This window comes from Octopus bimaculoides, chromosome 22, assembly GCF_001194135.2.
Source record: "Octopus bimaculoides isolate UCB-OBI-ISO-001 chromosome 22, ASM119413v2, whole genome shotgun sequence".
NCBI classification, from domain to species: Eukaryota; Metazoa; Mollusca; class Cephalopoda; order Octopoda; family Octopodidae; genus Octopus; species Octopus bimaculoides.
The window spans coordinates 18,150,710-18,164,540 of record NC_069002.1 but is presented as its reverse complement, the minus strand read 5'-3'; the positions used below and the strand labels follow the sequence as shown (position 1 = coordinate 18,164,540).

The 13,831-nt window shown below is 34.1% G+C and overlaps 1 protein-coding gene across 1 annotated transcript in view; it reads right to left on the bottom strand.

Annotated features, from left to right (window-relative positions):
- Positions 1-2,106: 2,106 nt before the first annotated feature.
- Positions 2,107-13,831, bottom strand: part of LOC106867316 (IQ domain-containing protein E) — a 59,892-nt gene continuing 48,167 nt past the window's right edge. Inside the window, exons 15-19 of the mRNA XM_014912156.2 lie at positions 13,411-13,512; positions 10,338-10,452; positions 7,910-8,005; positions 6,829-7,016; positions 2,107-5,996 (exon numbers count right to left, since the gene is read on the bottom strand). Of these exons, the coding sequence (XP_014767642.1) occupies positions 5,960-5,996; positions 6,829-7,016; positions 7,910-8,005; positions 10,338-10,452; positions 13,411-13,512 (538 nt within the window). The 3' untranslated portion in view covers positions 2,107-5,959. The remainder of the gene's footprint in view (positions 5,997-6,828; positions 7,017-7,909; positions 8,006-10,337; positions 10,453-13,410; positions 13,513-13,831) is intronic.

Below are 13,831 nucleotides of genomic sequence, written 5' to 3'. Positions count from 1 at the left end.
GGGGTGTGTTGTCATGTATACATACATACATAAATACATATGCGTACATCTTTTTTGTATGTATGTGTGTGTGTGTGTGAGAGAGAGAGAGAGAGAGAGAAAGACAGTGAAGTCTAAGTGGCACATCCTCTCTCTCTCACACACACACACACACATCCATTTCATCTGATGTTTGATACTGTATGTATATGTGTCAGTGTGTGTGTGTGCTTGCATGTGGTGTTACACAATCACCAGAAAAAATGCAGAGGAATTTTCTTTCTTTCTTTCTTTCTTCTCTCCAAGGCAAGGCAACAAAAAAGAATTGCAGCTGCTGTACCATTGTCTGGCTTTGCTGCCACCATTCTCCCAGGAGAACAAACAGCTCATTCTGCTTTTAAATTACCATTAAACCTGGTCACAAATGACAGTCCATTTTGTAACATAAGCAAAGATTCAGGTTCAGCAGAAGCGTTGTGCCAATGCCACCTTATCATTTGAGACGAATACACCATGACACATAGAGGTGCAATGGAAGCATTTGAAAAGACCTTACAGGACACCTAAGAGGCAACAATGAATCTATGGGAGGAGTTACATTAGTTTTATCAGGAGACTTCAGATAGACATTACTAGTCGTTCTGAGACAAACAAGATCTGATGAAATAAAAGCATGCATTAAGTCTTCACACCTATGGAATAAAGTACAGAAATTTTCCTTCAATACTAATGTACCAGCTTTATTACATGGAAACCAATATGCAAAATAGTTTTCAACCTGGTTTCTCCAATTAAGAATGAGAAAGTACCATTTGATGGGAATGGTGATATCGATTTGGTTCATATTACTATCATGGTGAATCCTTTGACTGAACTGAAGAACAGGGTATTTCCAGACTTGAGTAATAATTATAATTCACATAATTGGTTGTGTGAAAGGGCAATTCTTGCTCCAAAAAATGAGACAGTATCAAGGATTAACCATGAATTAATGAATAAGATTCCAACAGTCATTAAGGAGTACAAATCAGTTGATTCAGTCCTTGATGAAAATCAAGCTGTCCATTACCCAACAGAGTTCCTCAATTCTCTTGAGCCACCTGGAACTCCTCCACATAAACTTTTTCTGAAGGTAGGAGTCCTAATAATGCTACTAAGAAATTTAGATCCTCTAAATTATGCAATGGGACAAGGCAGTGAGCTGGCAGAAACAGCACACCAGGTGAAATGCTTAGCGGTATTTTGTCTGTCTTTACATTCTAAGTTCAAATTCCACTGAGGTCGACTTTGCCTTTCATCCTTTCAGGTCAATAAATTAAGTACCAGTTGCATACTGGGGTTGATCTAATTGACTGCCCCCCCACCAAAAAAAAATTTCAGACCTTATGCCTAGAGTAGAAAAGATTATTATTATTATCATTATTATTATTATTATTATTATTATTATTATTATTATTAAGGCAGAATTGTTAGCATGCTGGGTGAAATGCTTAGTGGTATTTCATCCTTCTTTATGTTCTGAGTTCAAATTCCACCAAGGTTGACTTTGCCTTTCATCTTATTTTTTTTTGGGGGGGAGGCAATAAAATACCAGTTATGCACTGGGGTCGATGTAAATGACTTAATCCTTTCACCTAAATTTGAGGCCTTGCACTTCCAGTAGAAAGGATTATTATTATTATTTTGTATTATGAATTCAGAATTGATTTCCCAATTGAAGAATAAATTGAATTTAGAATAAAACATTTCTATACAACATATTTTGCTTTTTTCTTCCAGTATATTAAGAATAATTTCATTCCCGGGCAATGCCAGGTGCCTCTGCTAGTATATATATAAAAGTTCAGGCTCAAGTGAATAAGGTACTTAAATGGTAAAGCACCAGGTCAGGTCAAAAAGAAAGAAATCACATTTACTATGAAATCAGAGGAATAAATACCTGCATACTGAATTACAGACAGATTATTATTCCAGTTGTATATACAATTAACTGCACCCAACTAAGTATATTATGAGTCTCAAGGTTGTATTTAGGAACACACACTGCAACAATTGTATTGCGCTTAATCAACTTCAGGTCAATACTAATAGGCGAACAATAAATAAATAATAACAGATGGATAATGATTCATTCACTACAGTTGTTTCTAATAAAATTTTTATTGATGAATAGAGATATTACATCATGCAAAAATAAAACCGTTTCATCAGGTGAACATACACAAATTATATATTTTAAAAAAAACATTCCAAAAATCACCAGTTTGTACCACTTCATGATTCCCTGACCAGTAACAATCAAAAGAATGAATTCGCTTGCTCGAGTTAGTAGTTAATATAGGAAAAACATTATGGATACATGAAGGGTGGTGGAGAGCATTTATAGCAGTAGGAAGATTAGAGGATAGGGTATAACAATATAACTTCTAAAGGATAAGGTTATTTTATTTTATTTATAATCTTTCAAACTAGATGACAGAGTTCTAGACAAAAGACCTTAAAAGATAATGGAGGTGAGTGGGGAGATATAAAACAAGGGGTAAGATCTTGATAACATGTTCTGACTTCTGAGACAAGGTTAATTTATTCAATTTTTATTTTCATTCTTCGAATAGCAGCATGACCTGACTTCTAAGATAAGGTCATTTTATTTGATTTTGATTTTTATTCTTAAGATTGTTGTATAGCCCAGTTCAAACCAAAAAGAACCTTTAAAGATGGAGAGGTGGATCATAGATAAAACAAAACAAAGTTCTATACAACTTAAAATGGTCCATCATTACCCATGCCAAACTGTATAATGGTTATAACAACAAATGTGATCTCTGCATTGCAGAGATTATTATGCAATACAGTGATTGCCTGAATGAATGGAGTGACCTAATCCTTAATTGAAAACATAAGTTATGCAATGCATTCTTAAGGTACAAATAATAGTGTCCTCCCCAATTATTCCCAAACTAATCCTTCTGCATTCTCACCCCACACTTGAAGCTCTTGTATGTATTTATAGCATGAAATTGTTTTTAACTATATTTTCACATATGTTCCCCTAATGGCTAGAAACTTTTACCTCTCATCACCCTTCCTTTCTATTACTGACCATTTTATTTCCTCATACATATATTTTTCTATTTTGTTTTTTGACTCCATTCTTCTGGCTTCACCATTCATTTTAAATTATATTTCTGGTGAGTTAACTTGGGATTCCTTAATGACAATGTAACTTTCATTTAACTAAGGTATCTTCGGCCTGATGAGTAGCTAGTGGAGTACCCCTTCATTGAGTAATTATTACTTCCAAAGATCTGCTATCAAGGCTATCTAATCGACTGGCCCCCTCCCCCAAAATTTTGGACCTTATTCCTAGATTATTATTATTATTATTATTATTATCAAGGTGGCAATCTGGCAGAATTGTTAGCATGCTGGGTGAAATGCTTAGTGGTATTTCATCCTTCTTTATGTTCTGAGTTCAAATTCCGCCAAGGTTGACTTTGCCTTTCATCTTTTTGGGGGTCAATAAAATACCAGTTATGCACTGGGGTCAATGTAAAGATCTGCTATATAGCCTAGATTTTACTTGTACCATTCCCTCAGTTTGAATTTTTATTCACATTCATTACTAACCATGAACTATAAAAAAACATTTTTCAGTTTATCGAACTTCAAAATAGGAAAAGTATATAACCTTCTACACCAATAAACTAGTTTGTTAAAGTTGTTTTTATATCTACCACTGACTGCTCAAAGCTTACTAACTTCCTACACTTAGATCCTTGGATCTTACAATGACACACACACACACACATATATATATATAATGAATCAGTTTAAGGGAAACAGGGAACAGAGAATATCCAATTTTTTATTATGTAGTCTTTTATGTGCTTTCTTTTTCCATCTACATAATATTTTCACTGCTATCAAGGTGTATTTTCTTCATCTTTTAGTGCATTATGATGCTACAATCCATCAAGGGCTTCATCAGGGCATTTTGTCTACTAATTTGATTTCTTCTAAATGGAACCGAAAAAATTCTTTTTATATATTTGTTTATTCAGCTACATGGAGTATCATTCTAAAAATAGCTCAAACTAACCTTTTAAGCCTACAGGTCAAAGGGAGGAATTAGCTGCCATAAATGTAGGTCATATTACTATTCATCACTTTTGAGTTCTTAAGATCGATTTCTTGTAATTAATGTTTGTAGCATTGCCATCTCCAGTTCATTTGATTACTACTATTCATACTATGCCCGCGGCCACCCCTATAATTGTTGTTCTTACTACTATTATTTATATCTTTATTATTATTATTATTATTATTATTATTATTATTATTATTATTATTGTTATTATTATTATTATTAATCATTAATATAAGGACATATTTCTCAATTACTGTTCATATAATCTAATTTAATTTTATGGATATTCAATTAATTGGTTAGCATATATTTGTTCTATAATATTTATTATAAGTTATATTAAATTAACCTTTAGTTTACATTTCTAACTAACCTTATACTTTAGTTTTACTTAATATTATCATGCAATTATTTGTACCTATTATACATATGTTTAGCTTGATGAACACAACTAATTACTCCTTCGTGCCTATGGTTAATTAATTTAAATTTTGATATAATAATCTGGTAGATTTCTTCGACATGCAATTCACATCTTTTACTCCCTCTGCTGTAAGGTTTTGCCCGGCTAATTATTTCCCAGGTTAGTGTATAGTCCTTGTTTTTTCTTTAATAGACCAAATTAGTTTAGTTAAACTCAAGCTGTTTTTCTTATTTCTATCCTTAAATGTGTTTTTGTAATTAGCTATCCTTCTTTTTTTATAATTTTCTGTAGCTCCTATATAATAATATAACTGCCCTTTTGATGTAACCTTACATCTATGCATAATTTCTTTAATTTTGCATTTACAATCGAGCAGACATCACCTTTACTTGGCATAGTTACACATTTTATTTCGTGGAACACTTTCTATATCTTTACTTGCTAGTCTGTAATTATTGTTGTTGTGTTTATAGCTTGTTTTCCAAATTATCTTCACTAATTTGATTTTTAGGATTTAGAGTATCTTTCACTAGTTTACGATTATCAATGTTGTTATATGTAACAGCTCTATTATTATTATTATTATTATTATTATTATTATTATTATTATATGGCACTGGCATGGACACTTTTATGAACAGGTGTTTTATGTGGAACTAGCACAGGTGATTCTTATGTGACACCAGCACCCGTAAGCCCTGAAGTCAAGGTCCTCTTGGCTGAAAGAGGTACGTACAGGACATGCCTGTTATGTATGGACGGTAATGTATAACCATGGAATTTTCAAGGGTACTGTTAGTATGAATTTTTTTTTTTTAATTGACAATATAATCCTATTTAAATATTTGTCATAGTTTAATGAGTTATTTATTCGAATACTAAATTTGGATCATTTTTTTTAATTTTTTTTTTATTGCAGTTTTTGAAGAATTATATTTCTGCCAACTGCTTGCACATACTGTGATTGGTGGGAAACAGGAATAAGTTTTTAAAAAAAAGAAAGAAATAGAAGAATTAAATATATTAAAGATGTTTTATACAGAGCACATATTTAATATATTTAAATTTCAGAGGAGGAGGAGGAGGAGTGAAAAGAAAAAAGTGTAGAAAAAAAAAAATGGTTTTCAATTTTGATTCATAAAATGCATCATTAATTATCATTAAATATATATATACATATATACATTTATTGTGGTTTAGAGTCAAGATTTGACTGCTATTATCAGCATAGCAGTATCTCTTAGATACCCTAAATTATAATTTTAAATAATTGTTACCTTTGATGGTTTTTATTCCCATGCTGGCCACTTGATAAATATATGGTATAAGGCACAAAGTCAAAATAACTCTCCCCAGACACAACAATATATATATGGAATATTATTAAAGAACTGTATAATCTGTCTTTATCTCTGCACTATTTGTTCCATCTTGAAATTTTCCCTGTAAAAAAAAAAATGTTGCAGATAAGAGAAGTAATAACAATGAGCTTATTGTATACAGTGCTCAGGTGTACTAGAATTCACCAGGAAAGGGTAAAAGAGGGGACAGAAAGCAGCTGTAAGTTTAAAGTGGTTATAAGTCAAGAAAACAATGAAAACTAGAAGTACATGCATAGTACACAGAATAGAAGGTGCATAGGAACATGAGAAGTAAAGTTGGCAAATTTCAGGAAGTAAGGAACTTTTGAAGGATGTTGGGTCTTGACAGCAAACATCAAACATGGGTAGTTTATTCTATGCTTTGATAATTCTAATCATGAAAATATGTTTCTGACAGTTTTGGGTGCAGCACTGCAGGGTATGATTTGAGAAAGACTTCACTGCTCTCTCTTGCAAGTAATTTTGTCACATAAATACTCCAACACTGGCTCAAGATGATAGAGAGGGACTTAACCCTTTAGCATTCAAATTACTCTGCCAAATATAATGCTTATTTATTCATATTGTTTTGAATTAATTATGTATTGTCTCACAGCTTTGAGATTTTGATGATGGTATTGTCTCTATTTTTAGAACAATATTGTAGGATAGGTGTAAGAGGTTAGATCAGGCCAGTTTGAACATAAAACACGAGGAATATTTAGACTGGATATAGCTGGTTTATATTTTAAAGGGTTAAGGGAGATTTGGTTATTATTTCTGGCATGTCAAGGGACTAAACAGAAGCACTCTGATCCAAAAGTAGGATAAATGAAACAATTAGATTTCAGTTCATAATGTGAACCAGGCAAATTGACCAGTCATTAATTAGTAATGTTTTTAACAATACTTACCTAAAGTTCTGCTGTTGTTTTATCCTGCTGTAATGAGCCCTCACTACTGACTGTATCAGTTTTACAGATCTCTCTAAGCTACTTTCCTCTTCACACAGATGGGTGAACTTGAGTTCTTTTTTGGATTGTTTGAGAAACTTCTTTCGAGCAGCATGTGCTAAGAGTGTGCCCTGAATTATTACCAGAGCCTGTTGAAAAGAAATATGATGAAATTATTGCAAGAAAGAGAATATGAAGATATAAGAGGAGGTGGAGAAAGAAAGAAAGAGAAGAAGAAGGAGAAGAACTTGAACATGGTATACAATATGTTCATTGTATATGTATGTGTATGGTTAAGAAGCTTGCTTTCCAAACATGTGGTTTTGGGTTCAGTTTTGGAGTTGCATCACTTTACATTATGAGGTAACTTAGCTGTTCAATAAATGGAAACAGATAAAGAAATATCAGACTATACTAAGCACCAGGGTTGGAATAATTGACTGAAAAAGAAAAAAATATGAAGGCACTACTCCAGTATGGTCACACTCCAGTGACTGAAGCAAGCAAAAGAATAAAAAGTTGTGATGACTGATCAGTCCATAGCTTTACAACAGAGACACAGGGCAACACTGAAAGAATGATGCAACAAACCACATTGCTTGGGAAAAGAAGAAGTGCCACTAATGTTAAAGTGATTAGGAATATTATATGACTTTTAAATATTCTTTTCTACTCTTTTTTTATTCTACTCTAGGCACAAGGACTGAAATTTGGGGGGAGGGGGCCAGTCGATTAGGTTGACTCCAGTACACAATAGGTACTTAATTTATCGACCCTAAAAGGATGAAAAGCAAAGTCAACCTCAACGGAATTTGAACTCACAATGTAAAGACAGATGAAATACCGCTAAGCATTTTGCCAAGCGTGCTAACGTTTCTGCTAGCTTGCCGCCTTATGACTTTTAAATATTATACAATTAAGGTAGGAACATGAAGAAGTATATGATAACGATGGTGATAATATATGTATTTATCATTCATTCTGAAATTAGTCATCGAAGAAACAGGCAAGAATGAATATTCAAACATTTTTTTTCTCTTACTTGTTTATTTGCATCATGTAGGTGCCATGCTTTCTGAATACGCTTTGCTGCGTGATTTTTCCTTAGTTTGAGCACTTCTTCATTTCTTGTCACTTGCTATAAAAGAAAACACTTAAATTATTAAATGAAAACAAAGAGTATAGATATTAGATTACTTTATATAAGCTGTTCATTGATCCTATAATATATTAGGAAAGAATTCTCTTTTCAAACAGGAAAAAGAAAATCATCAAAAATCATCAGAGAAATGCATTGTTATCAGCAATACATTAGAAAGGTCTGCTGGTAACTCTTTGATTATTGACTATCGTAACATATATACGTGCTCTGATCAATAAGTGTCCGAACTGTTGCCATAGTAATGAAGCTAAAGCCTGCAGAGTGAAGCTGCTAGGCAAAGATTGACCTTGAATTTCACTGTGCATGTGCACTAAGTTTTAACGTTCTAGCTCACTTCCCCTGTTTACAGCAGTATTTGGGAGGAAGGTGTGTAGTGTGTGATTGTCGCATTGACAATGACAGAGAAAGCTGAGCAAAGAACCTGCATCAAATTTTGCGAAAACCTTGGTGATATCTGCTCAGAGGCCTATGCAAAGTTTTCAAAAACTTTTCATCGTTCTTGATACAATCAAGGAGATCTTGTGCAACTGAAACCCATGTGTCATTTTGGTCAGCTGAAAGCAGTTCTGTCACAAACTTGGCAGACATGCGTTTCATACCCAAATCTTCAGCGATAATGGACTGAACTGAACCGTAACTAACCTGCACATCTTCTGATAACTCAAGGATGGTGATTCAATGATTTCCCCTCACAGTTGCACATACATCTGTGATGTTTTTCTCAGTTCTGCTGGTTGTGTGTCTCCCAGAACATTAGTCAATATCGACATTTTTTCGGCCATCTTGGAAACGTCTGAATCATTAGTACAGTGTGTGGCTCATACACTCCTCTCCATATACTTTCTGCAACTTTGCAAAGGCCTCTGAGCAGGTATCGCCATGATAGCTTTCTCTGTCATGGTCATTGCAATGATCACACACTACACACCTTCCTTCAAAGCACTGCTGTAATGTGCATGTACAGCGGAGTTCAAAGTCAATCTTTGCCAAGCAGCATCTTTAGCTTCGTTACTATGACAACAGTCCGGATACTTGTTGATCAACAACAGAGGCAGTATTAATACCTAGAGGTAATATTTATCCCCACTTAAACATGGATGTTCTATTAGAACAAGCTATACTGTGGTAGAGACCATGAGAGAAACTTTCATATTGGCATTTTGCACCAAATACCAATATGAAAGTTTCTCTCATGCTATCTATCAAAGTATAGTTTATTCTAACAGAAATCTATGATTAAATGAGGATAAATATTGTAATAGAATATCTTTTCTCTTTCATTTCATTAACTGACATTACCTTAAATATATTTTGCCTAATTTCTCACCTGCATTGCTTGAAGGTGCTTTTTTTCAAACGTTTATTTCATTTAAACATATTGCAATGCTTCAAGCAAATTACAATAATCAATTAAATAATTATTGCTACTACAGTGTTAAATGTTTTGACTATTAGCCTCATCTTTAGAAATAAACAAATGTTCTAATAGTTACATTAACACTAGATTATTTGGTTTTCAATCATCATCACATGTCTTAATCCTGGATGTTCACAGTTCTGCACTGGATTTGAACTAGGAAACCTGATTTCTAAATGAAAGATAATGATACTCTTTCTTTTTACTGATGCCTGTAGTATTACTTTGTTCACAACAATATTTGCAAATAAATGATCATTTTGTGTTTGTGTGTGTGAGGGTGAGGGAGAGAGAGAGAGAGAGAGAGAGAGAGTGTGTGTGTAGAAAAAGAAAAGGAAAATAAAGAAAGTTTTTAACAATGCAGAAAGTTTTACAAAAATCTTTATATTTCAGACACAAAGGCCCATCCTCAAAAGGAAACAGTCCAAGAAATGTCTAGTTACATCAATTTCTGCATTATTAGAAGCTTTCTTTTGTTTTTCTACTTCTGTACGACAATGCTTCAAGCAAACTACTGTGCTCTCATTTATATATGTATATACTAACCTAAGTACCCAGCATTGCTTGCAAGTTCAAAGAATGCTAAAGGAAATAAATATATTTATTCTGATAAAAAAGATATAAAATTCTCCAGTAACACACAGTGGAATAAATGTTGACAAGTTAAATCTGTAACCTACTAATAATTATCATTTCACTTACATCACTAATGAATTTGTGAAAAGTATGAACATCGTGTAATCTCATTATCATGAAGTCCAAAGGGTTTTAATTCTCAATGAGTGTTCTTATTTTTTCACTAAGATGAGAAATAAATCAATAAACTGTTTATCAGTTAACCAAAAGCAAACACAAAACAGTGATTTAAAAGAAATAGAAATATATTCTTACAGGCACTTGGGTGACGATTTCTTCTTTCTCATTTAAATTCTTTATATTTTCAACAGACTTATGTCTTGTCTTACTATTTCTTCGAGAATTATGGTTCTCAGAAGTGGGAGAGGTTCTGAAAAGAAAATGAAACAAATATAAATTCTTTGAAATCATTAACACACACACACATACATATATTTATTAATATTTAGCTGAAGCAACAGAATGACTCAACAGCCTAGAGTTTCGTGCATTGGCACTTACCAAACTAGTTACGGGTCAAAGAGTTGTGGGTTTATATAGCTGGTGAGAATTACAGCTAAATCAAATTTTAAAAACCATAACAACATTACATGGATAATTCATATTTTTCAAATAGTTTGCCCATTATGTTTAATAAAGATGGCAGATTCAATCTAATGGCAGTGATTACATAATTGTATTCATATCTATATTCTCGTGTGTATATATATATATGCCTATATTGAATGATTGTTATGTTAGGTTGTCTACATATATACATATTTGTTTTTTGTCAAGCTGTAATAAGACAGCTATCCCTGTCCCTCTATTATATTCCTGCCTGGTACACAGACACTTCTCTTCATCCCTCTCCTTCCCTCAGCAAAAAGGTCCTTGTCTTGCAAGTTACTTGGTAACCCTGTGGGTACTGGTGCCATGTAAAAAGCACCCATGCTGATGTCATTTAAAAAGCAACTGTGCCAGTGCCATGTGAATGGCACTTGTGCTGGGACCATGTAAAATGTATCCATGCCAGTGCCATGTAATAAGCACCCATGCTGACACCACATAATTAGCACCTGTCCAAGCACTACATACTTTACACCTGTGCTGGCACTTCATAAACAGTACCCATACCGGTGCTATGTAATAAGCACCCAATATACCCTATAAAATGGTTTGCATTAAGAAGGGTATCCATCCATAAAAAACCATGCCAAAACAGATAAATGGAGCCTGGTGCAGCCCTCTGGTTTACCAGCTCCTGTCGAACTGTCCAATCCATTACATCATGGAAAACAGATGTTTGATGATGATGATGACTGTGGTAAGATTATATAACACTTGATCAGTGAAGAGGATAAAGGTATTATAACAAAACCACAAAAAACCTGGTGGAATACAACTACCCAGGGTTCCTGGCCAAAATATTTATTTCACCATCTATCAAGCTGTTAAAGACAACAAGATTGTTTAGTAACTATGTTCGATGCAATTGATGTTTGGATGCACGTGCATATTTAGAAGACAGTGAGAAACATAGGGGAGATAATTAATTTCACATTATATATAACCAGTGACATCCAAATATCAAAATTACATAAAGTAACACTGGAATGTCTATGATGTGTCCAGTGTTTATCCTTAATTTCTGCTAAGATGTATTTTTTAAAATGCAGACATAAAATATCTTGCTCCTGGTGTTTACACAGTCACTGGAGGTTCTCAAGTTTTTTCAAAAGATGGTTTTTCAAGCGAGCATATGGAACATCTTCTTTAATCCAATAGTATAGGATCTTCCATCTGATGTTGCAGCTGATGTTTTCATCCTTTGCAGATTAATGCTGAGAGGGTCTTTGCAAGTCTCTTTTTGAGCTATCAGAAAAGTTAGAACGAACTATACTGTGATAGATACCATGAGAGAAACTCTCGTATTGACTTTTGGTGCAAAATTCACTCTTGTTTATATTGCTAACAGGGAGATAAATCTCTGTCACCTCCAGCACTCAAACCATCAGGTCACATGAGTTTGACCTTCCTTGGTCTTGTCAATGATGAACGCTTGACTGCTAGAAATAGCAGCAAGTCATCTCCCTGCCAGTGATATATGTCATTTTAGTCATTAGACTGGAGCCATGCTGGGGACCCCAGTATTTTTTTTTTTTTTAAACCAACTACATGGTTCTGGGTTCAGTCCGACTGTGTGGCACCTTGGGCAAGTGTCTTCTACTATGGCCCATGGCTGACCACAGCTTTGTGAGTGGATTCGGTAGACAGAAACTGGAAGAAACCTGTCATGTGAGTGTGTGTGTGTGTCTTTGTGTTTGTTCCCCACTAGTGCTTGATAAATGGTGCTGGTGTGTTTACGTCCCCGATTGAATAAATACTAAACTTAGAAAAAATAGGTCCTGGAGTTGATTTGTTTCACTAAAACCCTTCAAGGCGGTGCCCCAGAATGGTCACAATCAAATGATTGAAACAAGTAAAAGATATATATGCTTATATATGTGGAGGCGCAATGGCCCAGTGGTTAGGGAAGCGGACTCGCGGTCATAGGATCGCGGTTTCGATTCCCAGACAGGGCATTGTGAGTGTCTATTGAGCGAAAACACCTAAAGCTCCACGAGGCTCCGGCAGGGGATGGTGGTGAACCCTGCTGTACTCTTTCACCACAACTTTCTCTCATTCTTACTTCCTGTTTCTGTTGTGCCTGTAATTCAAAGGGTCAGCCTTGTCACACTGTGTCACGCTGAATATCCCCAAGAACTACGTTAAGGGTACACATGTCTGTGGAGTGCTCAGCCACTTGCACGGTAATTTCACGAGCAGGCTGTTCCGTTGATTGGATCAACTGGAACCCTCGATGTCGTAAGCGACGGAGTGCCAACAACAACAACATGCTTATATATAACAACCTAAAGAAATTATCATACATTTATATAATTAAACCTTGGGAGAGGCATTATGCTGGTAATAAACACAGTGCAATGAAATGATTTAACAAAAAAACTAAATACTGTTTATAAATTAATAAAGGACTGAACCAGTGCGTGTGTTTATTACCGGCATAATGCCTCTCCCAAGGTTTAATTGTATTTCTTTCAACACACGTATCCACATCAAGAATCTTGCACATGAAATACACATACGAAACATACATTTATATTTAGCCCCCAAATGTTTTTAATACATTAACATATGATCATAAACATTTTCTACAGCCATACAAACTGCATTACAAACCAACAAATAGGTTATAAACATTAAATAAGGCTTCCATGTACTCAACCATTAATCTCAACCATTTCCTGAGGAAAGCAGTAATAAGGGGGGAGAGAGAGGTTAATACCTTGATCTGTGTCTCACTGAAGAATATGTAGCTTTGTTGTTGTCAAGTTTGAGCTTTAGTTCCAGTTCTTTTATGGTCAGCTGCAATTTCTGACATTCTAATCTGCCAAAGAGAATTTTAGCAAAAAAGTTTAATGATTAGTTTATAATGGCATCAGTAACAAACTAAGAATCTTAAAGCATTCTTCTGTGAGGCAAGTGTTTTTCTCTTAGAAATTTAAGACATACAAAGTTAAAACCAACATGAAAAATTGGATATAAAACTAATGATGATAATAAATCTTTCTAAAACAAAAAAGAACTATTATTATTATCATCATTAGTTTAATAACAACAATAATGGTAAATATGCATGAAAAGTGTGTAGCTGTCACCTTGTTTATCTTTCTCTAAGTTAATATATATATATACATTTATATATA